The sequence below is a fragment of the Littorina saxatilis genome, linkage group LG15, assembly GCF_037325665.1.
Source record: "Littorina saxatilis isolate snail1 linkage group LG15, US_GU_Lsax_2.0, whole genome shotgun sequence".
Taxonomy (NCBI): domain Eukaryota; kingdom Metazoa; phylum Mollusca; class Gastropoda; order Littorinimorpha; family Littorinidae; genus Littorina; species Littorina saxatilis.
In genome coordinates, this window is record NC_090259.1 from 6,143,399 (window position 1) to 6,154,147 (window position 10,749).

The window sequence follows — 10,749 nt, forward strand, 5'->3', positions numbered from 1 at the left end:
TGACGGACACAGTGGCCTAGGGGATAAGAGGCCGGCCTCTGATGATATTGTAACAGTCACACCAAACATTCAGTTTGACGGACACAGTGGCCTAGGGGATAAGAGGCCGGCCTCTGATGATATTGTAACAGTCACACCAAACATTCAGTTAGACGGACACAGTGGCCTAGGGGATAAGAGGCCGGCCTCTGATGATATTGTAACAGTCACACCAAACATTGAGTTAGACGGGCAAAGTGGCCTAGGGGATAAGAGGCCGGCCTCTGATGATATTGTAACAGTCACACCAAACATTGAGTTTGACGGACACAGTGGCCTAGGATAGGGGATAAGAGGCCGGCCTCTGATGATATTGTAACAGTCACACCAAACATTGAGTTTGACGGACACAGTGGCCTAGGGGATAAGAGACCGGCCTCTGATGATATTGTAACAGTCACACCAAACATTGAGTTAGACGGACACAGTGGCCTGGGGGATAAGAGGCCGGCCTCTGATGATATTGTAACAGTCACACCAAACATTGAGTTTGACGGACACAGTGGCCTAGGGGATAAGAGGCCGGCCTCTGATGATATTGTAACAGTCACACCAAACATTCAGTTTGACGGACACAGTGGCCTAGGGGATAAGAGGCCGGCCTCTGATGATATTGGAACAGTCACACCAAACATTCAGTTTGACAGGCACAGTGGCCTAGGGGATAAGAGGCCTGCCTCTGATGATATTGTAACAGTCACACCAAACATTCAGTTTGACAGGCACAGTGGCCTAGGGGATAAGAGGCCTGCCTCTGATGATATTGTAACAGTCACACCAAACATTGAGTTTGACGGGCACAGTGGCCTATGGGATAAGAGGCCGGCCTCTGATGATATTGTAACAGTCACACCAAACATTGAGTTAGACGGACACAGTGGCCTAGGGGATAAGAGGCCGGCCTCTGATGATATTGTAACAGTCACACCAAACATTCAGTTTGACAGGCACAGTGGCCTAGGGGATAAGAGGCCTGCCTCTGATGATATTGTAACAGTCACACCAAACATTCAGTTAGACGGACACAGTGGCCTAGGGGATAAGAGGCCGGCCTCTGATGATATTGTAACAGTCACACCAAACATTCAGTTGACAGGCACAGTGGCCTAGGGGATAAGAGGCCTGCCTCTGATGATATTGTAACAGTCACACCAAAAATTCAGTTAGACGGACACAGTGGCCTAGGGGATAAGAGGCCGGCCTCTGATGATATTGTAACAGTCACACCAAACATTCAGTTTGACGGACACAGTGGCCTGGGGGATAAGAGGCCGGCCTCTGATGATATTGTAACAGTCACACCAAACATTGAGTTAGACGGACACAGTGGCCTGGGGGATAAGAGGCCGGCCTCTGATGATATTGTAACAGTCACACCAAACATTCTGTTTGACAGGCACAGTGGCCTAGGGGATAAGAGGCCGGCCTCTGATGATATTGTAACAGTCACACCAAACATTCAGTTTGACAGGCACAGTGGCCTAGGGGATAAGAGACCGGCCTCTGATGATATTGTAACAGTCACACCAAACATTGAGTTAGACGGACACAGTGGCCTGGGGGATAAGAGGCCGGCCTCTGATGATATTGTAACAGTCACACCAAACATTCTGTTTGACAGGCACAGTGGCCTAGGGGATAAGAGGCCGGCCTCTGATGATATTGTAACAGTCACACCAAACATTCAGTTTGACAGGCACAGTGGCCTAGGGGATAAGAGGCCGGCCTCTGATGATATTGTAACAGTCACACCAAACATTGAGTTAGACGGGCAAAGTGGCCTAGGGGATAAGAGGCCGGCCTCTGATGATATTGTAACAGTCACACCAAACATTGAGTTAGACGGACACAGTGGCCTAGGGGATAAGAGACCGGCCTCTGATGATATTGTAACAGTCACACCAAACATTGAGTTTGACGGACACAGTGGCCTAGGGGATAAGAGACCGGCCTCTGATGATATTGTAACAGTCACACCAAACATTCAGTTTGACGGACACAGTGGCCTGGGGGATAAGAGGCCGGCCTCTGATGATATTGGAACAGTCACACCAAACATTCAGTTTGACAGGCACAGTGGCCTAGGGGATAAGAGGCCTGCCTCTGATGATATTGTAACAGTCACACCAAACATTCAGTTTGACAGGCACAGTGGCCTAGGGGATAAGAGGCCTGCCTCTGATGATATTGTAACAGTCACACCAAACATTCAGTTTGACGGGCACAGTGGCCTAGGGGATAAGAGGCCGGCCTCTGATGATATTGTAACAGTCACACCAAACATTGAGTTAGACGGACACAGTGGCCTAGGGGATAAGAGGCCGGCCTCTGATGATATTGTAACAGTCACACCAAACATTCAGTTTGACAGGCACAGTGGCCTAGGGGATAAGAGGCCTGCCTCTGATGATATTGTAACAGTCACACCAAACATTCAGTTAGACGGACACAGTGGCCTAGGGGATAAGAGGCCGGCCTCTGATGATATTGTAACAGTCACACCAAACATTCAGTTGACAGGCACAGTGGCCTAGGGGATAAGAGGCCTGCCTCTGATGATATTGTAACAGTCACACCAAAAATTCAGTTAGACGGACACAGTGGCCTAGGGGATAAGAGGCCGGCCTCTGATGATATTGTAACAGTCACACCAAACATTCAGTTTGACGGACACAGTGGCCTAGGGGATAAGAGGCCGGCCTCTGATGATATTGTAACAGTCACACCAAACATTGAGTTAGACGGACACAGTGGCCTAGGGGATAAGAGGCCGGCCTCTGATGATATTGTAACAGTCACACCAAACATTCTGTTTGACAGGCACAGTGGCCTAGGGGATAAGAGGCCGGCCTCTGATGATATTGTAACAGTCACACCAAACATTCAGTTTGACAGGCACAGTGGCCTAGGGGATAAGAGGCCTGCCTCTGATGATATTGTAACAGTCACACCAAACATTGAGTTAGACGGACACAGTGGCCTGGGGGATAAGAGGCCGGCCTCTGATGATATTGTAACAGTCACACCAAACATTCTGTTTGACAGGCACAGTGGCCTAGGGGATAAGAGGCCGGCCTCTGATGATATTGTAACAGTCACACCAAACATTCAGTTTGACAGGCACAGTGGCCTAGGGGATAAGAGGCCGGCCTCTGATGATATTGTAACAGTCACACCAAACATTGAGTTAGACGGGCAAAGTGGCCTAGGGGATAAGAGGCCGGCCTCTGATGATATTGTAACAGTCACACCAAACATTGAGTTTGACGGACACAGTGGCCTAGGGGATAAGAGGCCGGCCTCTGATGATATTGTAACAGTCACACCAAACATTCTGTTTGACAGGCACAGTGGCCTAGGGGATAAGAGGCCGGCCTCTGATGATATTGTAACAGTCACACCAAACATTCAGTTTGACAGGCACAGTGGCCTAGGGGATAAGAGGCCGGCCTCTGATGATATTGTAACAGTCACACCAAACATTGAGTTTGACGGGCAAAGTGGCCTAGGGGATAAGAGGCCGGCCTCTGATGATATTGTAACAGTCACACCAAACATTGAGTTTGACGGACACAGTGGCCTAGGGGATAAGAGGCCGGCCTCTGATGATATTGTAACAGTCACACCAAACATTGAGTTAGACGGACACAGTGGCCTAGGGGATAAGAGGCCGGCCTCTGATGATATTGTAACAGTCACACCAAACATTGAGTTAGACGGACACAGTGGCCTAGGGGATAAGAGGCCGGCCTCTGATGATATGGATGGGTTAAGGCTGGAGATGTTTCTGATCTCCCAGGTCAATTTAAGGGCAGACCTGCTATTGCCTTATCCCCCTTTGTGTATACACACAATCACAAGACCAAGTGCACACGGAAAAGATCCTGAAAGCAGCGTGTGGCAGCCTATATTGCAGTGTAAAAACGGTCATACACGTAAAAGCTGTGGGAGTTTCAGCCCATGAACAGAGAACTAGAAGTAGAAGAAGAAGAAACATTCAAATGAAAGTGTTTGGATTTATCACCTCAAGCTTCAGCTGTACATAACTTCTGTATTATTTATAACCACATCTTTGTGCATCTATTTTGAATTTTTCTGTTGAACATTGGTTTGTACGGTGAGAAAGTAGAAAAGATGGATATCAGGCACTGTACATATGGAAACTTTTGTCTCTCTCAGCAAGGCGGAGCCGGTGACATGTCTCTGGTAGCTGCTTCTGTTCGCCAGTCAGGCCTTCTTTTCTTTGTTCAGTTATCAAGTTTCTTCTTTTGGCTTAAAAACTGTGTTCAGCGTGACTTACTGGAAGGCGAGGAGTACCCTGTCCATGACTCTGGGTACATTCCAGAGCTGACCAAGGGAAGCAGCAGTAGGGGTGTTCTTGCATGGAACGTGCACTTTCAGCAGTTTGCATCGCAAATTGAGCGATAGACCAATTCCGAAAATAACTGTCGGGTTTGTATGGGTTGTGAAAGAGTGAATGCTCTTGCTGTTACTGGGACAAACATTGGAGGGGCCAATCTCTAGCGAGGGGTGTGTCGGAAACACGTGGACAGGCGCACCATTGAAGTTATTATTTGTCAGAGGAAAGGCAAGGGTGTCTTACGTCTTTCACAACACATACAAACCCGACGGAGTTATTTTCGAAAATCGTCTATTCTTTTCGGTTTTATACGTTTGTTTGGTTTTCTATTGGCATAAAAAGATTTTTTATTTGAGTTCAATTGATTTTGGTTTGATCTTTGTTTTTTTGTTTTTTTAAGTCAAAGAGCTCAGGATATTATCCATACCACCCTGCATTCTGCTGGATGCTATGTTGTTGGTTGATGCAAGATTAATTATTCATTAGTTTGACCATTAATGCACAGTTATGTGTGTAATTACAAAGCACACACAAGTTTTTGGCATGATCGATTATGTTGAATGGAATGTAGTTCACGAGGAATGCTTGACGGTTGTCTGTACAAAATGTGCTTTTTGAAGGATTTGAGAAGAAAAGAATGCATTTAAACGCATGGTTGCATTGACTTTAAAACACTCCTTCATTTTTGTGACGCATGCATTCACAACTGAACAAAAAGACTGAAGTTAGCGTTTAAGTTAATACATTGAAATGTCAAGTAGCTTTGTTAGTTTTGATATTGGTTTTTAAGGACTTAAAAGTAATGAGGAAGTCGGTTTGTCTGAAAAAGCTTTACTCTGGTGAATATTTATCCTTAAATGTTACACTTGTAGCGGAAAAAATTGTCATAAGTCTGGCCAGCATTCCTCAATTTAGTTTACTTTTCTCGCCTGTGTTTTGATTAATGAAATTCATTTAGTTGACTTTTGGGCTGCATAAATTAATGCAAACGTTCATTTACTTACGTGCACTTGTTAATTTACTATTTTATTTTTATTTTTTTGTGGTTTTTTTGTTTATTAGATACTGAAAAGAATGTTTTGGGACTAATGTTGATTTTGCTTCATTGATAGTGATAGAGTATTAGTATTTGATACTGGGACAGGGTTAAACTGACAAGTACCACCCTCACGTGTTTTCATGAGTACAAGTAGTGAGGAGAAATGTAGGAGTGGTGAAGAATGGTTCAAGTGAAATGTGGTTCTTGATACAATTTGCTATGCAGTGGTACCTGTTATATCAGGCCCCTACAAAAGGGAGAACACCTGAAAAGAGAACCTTTTGTTTCCATTCATGTCTTCATCTCATGCAACAACAACAAAACAACAAACAAAGAAGACAAAAAGAAAAGAAAAAAGGCCCCCCCCCCCCCCCCCCCCCCAAAAAAAAAAAAGAAAAAAAAAAGAAATAAGACATCTTGATGCATGTCGCGTCATAACAGGTATCACTGCAAGGTAAGTGTAACTTCGCAACCACCTTCGCACACACACATGCACGCACACACACACACACACAACTACCATATTTTCGGGACTATAAGGTGCTTCATTGTAAAATGCGCAACCCCCATTTTTCAGGTTAGGATTACAAAAATCCACACAATAGGCTCTTCCGGTGTATTGGCCACATGTCAAAGGATGTATATAGTTTCTCCCCGGTGTGTTGGCCACATGTCAAAGGATGTATATAGTTTCTCCCCGGTGTATTGGCCACATGTCAAAGGATGTATATAGTTTCTCCCCGGTGTATTGGCCACATGTCAAAGGATGTATATAGTTTCTCCCCGGTGTATTGGCCACATGTCAAAGGATGTATATAGTTTCTCCCCGGTGTGTTGGCCACATGTCAAAGGATGTATATAGTTTCTCCCCGGTGTATTGGCCACATGTCAAAGGATGTATATAGTTTCTCCCCGGTGTATTGGCTACATGTCAAAGGATGTATATAGTTTCTCCCCGGTGTATTGGCCACATGTCAAAGGATGTATATAGTTTCTCCCCGATGTATTGGCCACATGTCAAAGGATGTATATAGTTTCTCCCCGGTGTATTGGCCACATGTCAAAGGATGTATATAGTTTCTCCCCGGTGTATTGGCCACATGTCAAAGGATGTATATAGTTTCTCCCCGGTGTATTGGCCACATGTCAAAGGATGTATATAGTTTCTCCCCGATGTAGGTTGAGATCAAAGAGTCTGCATTCTTAGAGCTGTTTGGCCCTGTGACCTCGGGTCAATGGCCACAATTTCAGCTGAGCCAAGCTGCCTGCCCTAGTTAACAGACACTGACCTTCTGACCGCGGGTCAACGACTGAGTTTCTACTGTGGCACCGAGGCCTTTGATGTCTGCGGGGAAACTTGTCCAGGTCATTGAAGCAGAAACATGCATAAGACTAGAGAGGGAGTGTTCTACTTCTTTGTATTGCGATGTGTGGACATCTGCACTCTTCTTTAGCCATACATGAGGCGATACCGGTCAATAGGGCGCAGGGGTAAAAGTTGAGGAAGAAAGTTCATTTCATTTACTCTATTATCCCAATGCTGGGAAGTTCGGGTCTCTTCATCCCAGTGGAAAGCTAGCAGCAACAAGAGTTGCGCTACCCAGCCTGGTCTGTGCGTGTTTAAGTGTAATCAGCCGGGATTCGAACTTGCGACCCAAGTCCAGTGCTCAACCAACTGAGCTACCACGCCTTATAGTCCCATAAGTACGGTACTCCAACACTTGCTGACAACACCCAACACAACATAAACTTGTCTGCCCTCAACAATAACTTGTCTCCCCTTAACCCAACAGACGTCGATGATGGAGGAATCACCGGAGGAGGCCCAGCGTCGTGACGAGATGCTGCGGATGTATCACGCCCTGAAGGAGGCGTTGACAATCATCTCGGATATCTCCACCAGCACCGTCAGCACCCCCACCCCACCCCCTGTCAAGGACGATTGGCTGGAGCCCAGTCAGGGATCACAGCCCTATAACGGGTGAGTGGGCCAGTGCTGACAAGTCGAGAGAGAAATTAAAATGTTATGCCCTCAAAGGAAAAGCCATTGGGGGCATGTTTTACTCTGACTTTAGATGAGATACACAAGTGTATGCGTGTTTAGGTGGTATCAGCCATCTGTACTTATGGCAGAATGACAGAGGTGTTTTACATGCCACTGTGGTGACACAAGGGTCTTTCTTTATTTGGTGTTTAACGTCGTTTTCAACCGTTCAAGGTTAAATCCCGTCGCGATATAACCTTGAATGGTTGAAAACGACGTTAAACACCAAATAAAGAAAGAAAGAAAGTTCAAGGTTAAATCGCGACGGGGACACAAGGGTGGAACAAGGATACCATCTCTGGAAACATAGAGTGGACCCCCCCCCCCCCCCCCCCCCCCCCTTTTAAAGGTCCTTGTCTACATTTTTATACCGAAATCGCATTTTGACCATTAAAATGCAGAGTTTATTATCTACAAATATCAACAATACACCCCCTTTCGATCAGGAAAGACGAAGCCAGTGTAGCCGTTTGAAAATTCATTGTAATATTCCAGCGTAGTACTCGTAGTAGGATATCCTTATTTGGAAAATGCGAAGCGCAAAACTCCTCTCAAATCCCGTGCATTTCGTGCGTTTTAAAAAAAGGGTGGACAGCGCTCCAGTGTCAAACTGTTGCTGCACTTGTTTGGGCGTGGCTATAAGCATAGTGACATGAATTTGATTGGTCAGTATTTTTAGGCAAAGCACAATATGTTCTCAGCAAACAGAAAACAAAATATTGGAAGCGTGAGTCACGCTACCCAAAATTAAAATCTTTTTTTACATATATTTTTATTTCTATAACTTTTTTCCCCATGGTTCATTCATCATCTGACATAACTTTTTCGCGAAATCTCTAACCATAAGATTATTGAAAAAAAGCAAAAATGTAGACGACCACCTTTAAGATTTCAAGAAATGTGAGAAAATTGGGTCTTAAAACGGAGGGAGTCTTAGAATGGGGGGGACATTTACACAGGGTATCAACAGAAACTTTGTAAAAAGCACAGTCTTAAAAGGGGGTGGTCTTAAAGGCACAGTAAGCCTCCCGTAAACCATCACAGATACGGTCAGGCTTTTACACACAGTACAAACACCCTTTCATTTAAACACTCACCGATTGAGAACATCCTAGGTGCCCTCCGTAAAGAGCGAACAATTTTCAAAGAATTTATTTTTGCGTGGTTTATCTTACCCCTGAGCCATCGTGAACCCGTGTGATCCAGTTTCCCTTTTTCACAATGTAGTCGTCAGTTAGTCATTTGAATGCGACTCAATGTGAGCTTATCTACAATAGCACGTTTTTATGCACGAAACAAACGGCTGTGGTTCACAAGAACTCTAGCGATGGCTTTTGACTGTTGAGAGGAACGGCGATATGCACTGATAAACCGTCGTCTGCTACAACCCTTGGGTGACCCTGCTTCCGGGCTTTTCTTTTTTGAAACTTTCACAACTTCGAATTGTTCTGATCTTGTCTTGATGAAAAAAGAATTCTTTTATGATTAAAGAATGTTTGTGTAACAAGCTGTCAATTTATTATTTAGATTTTAAAAGTTAGGTCTAGCGCAAAAACGCACCACGGTCCAAAAACATTTTGATAATCATTGATTCACGGCTATCGCCAGTTTACATCGATAGAATGAGACCCGAAGGGAAGTAACTCATGTTTGACCTGAGTTCAGGATGGGTCCAAAAAGTGTTCGAGACAATCTGCAAAATTAATTCTTTAAAAATTGCTCGCTCTTTACGTAGGGCACCTAGGATGTTCCCGTTTGGTGAGCGTTCAAATGGAAGGGTGTTTGTACTGTGTGTAAAAGCCTGACAGTATCTGTGATGGTTTACGGGAGGCTTACTGTCCGGGCGTGAATTCCGGTATTCATAACAGCCGTCCAGCACCAAAACGAGGCGCCATTATTGTTGAGGACCAAGTCCACGAAAATAAATTCTTTGAAAATTTCTCACGCTCGACAGAAAGCAGCCAGGATGTTCCCGTTCGGTGAGCGTTCAAATGGAAGTATGCTTGTACTATATGCAGACGCTCGGGGAGCTCTGTGATGGTTTACGGGAGGCTTACTGTGCCTTTAACATGGGGGTTCCACTGTATCCACACAGGAAAATGACTTGTTTGGTCCCTGCCTGGCTGCTATGGCATGTCTGATACCTTGCCTAAACTCTGTCTCCTCATTTTCCCTGTTCTGTGCAGACGCCCCGCATCGCCGGCGCGGCCGAGGGCACCGCCACATGTTCCTGGGCGCCCCCAAGGGGGAGATGCTGGCACCATGCCTCCACCGCTGCAGCCCTCCAGGCCCCCACCCGGCGTGCCCAACAGGCCTGCCCCTGAGGCCCCCAACAGGGCCGCCCCATCCATACCTGCGTGAGTACAACTCTGTGTGTGTGTGTGTGTGTGTGTGTGTGTGTGTGTGTGTGTGTGTGTGTCAGATCTGCCCTTGAGGCCCCCAACAGGCCCACACCATCCAAACCTGCGTATGTACAACTGTGTGTGTGTGTGTGTGTGTGTGTGTGTGAGTGAGTGAGTGTGTGTGTGAGTGTGTGTGTGAGTGTGTGTGTGTGTGTGTGTGTGTGTGTGTGTGTGTGTGTGTGTGTGTGTGTGTGTGGATTGCACGACACACAACAGAGCATTTTCACTCGTCACAAAAAAGGCAAAAAGAAGACTGAGCACGGGATTATGCAGGGAAATGTAAACCTGGGACAATGTTAACCTGTGACAATGTTAACCTGTGACAATGTTAACCTGTGACAATGTTAACCTGTGACAATGCAAGCCTCCAATGCAGGTTGACCTCAGTGTACTCTTGGTATTATGCAGGACAATGTTAACCAGTGACAATGTTAACCAGTGACAATGTTAACCTGTGACAATGTTAACATGTGACAATGTTAACCAGTGACAATGTTAACCTGTGACAATGTTAACCTGTGACAATGTTAACCTGTGACAATGTTAACATGTGACAATGCAAGCCTCCAATGCAGCTTGACTTTAGTGTACTCCTGGTATTATGTAGGACAATGTTAACCTGTGACAATGTTAACCTGTGACAATGTTAACCTGTGACAATGTTAACCTGTGACAATGCAAGCCTCCAATGCAGGTTGACCTCAGTGAACTCTTGATATTTTCAGACGGCCAGGAAGCACCAACTCCCGCGGAGCGCCCAGAATTCCAGACAGGCCGCTGGTCCCCTCTCGCCCCCAGTGAACCAATCGCTGGGCAGTCGACAAACTCTCCAAGTCTGCGTCATCAGGGATGGACACCGTTTTGT

At 45.7% G+C, this 10,749-nt stretch overlaps 1 protein-coding gene across 10 annotated transcripts in view; it reads left to right on the plus strand.

Annotated features, from left to right (window-relative positions):
- The window catches only part of LOC138948342 (dynamin-1-like), a 64,145-nt gene that overhangs the window by 53,151 nt on the left and 245 nt on the right, over positions 1 to 10,749 (plus strand). For 8 of the 10 annotated variants that reach the window (XM_070319856.1, XM_070319854.1, XM_070319860.1 and 5 more), the window contains 3 exons: positions 7,232 to 7,419; positions 9,669 to 9,839; positions 10,610 to 10,749. In XM_070319856.1, the coding sequence (XP_070175957.1) occupies positions 7,232 to 7,419; positions 9,669 to 9,839; positions 10,610 to 10,685 (435 nt within the window). In that variant the 3' untranslated portion in view covers positions 10,686 to 10,749. Of the gene's footprint in view, positions 1 to 4,329; positions 5,823 to 7,231; positions 7,420 to 9,668; positions 9,840 to 10,609 lie in introns of those variants that run through there. The other 2 variants (XM_070319855.1, XM_070319862.1) reach the window with 2 other exon arrangements.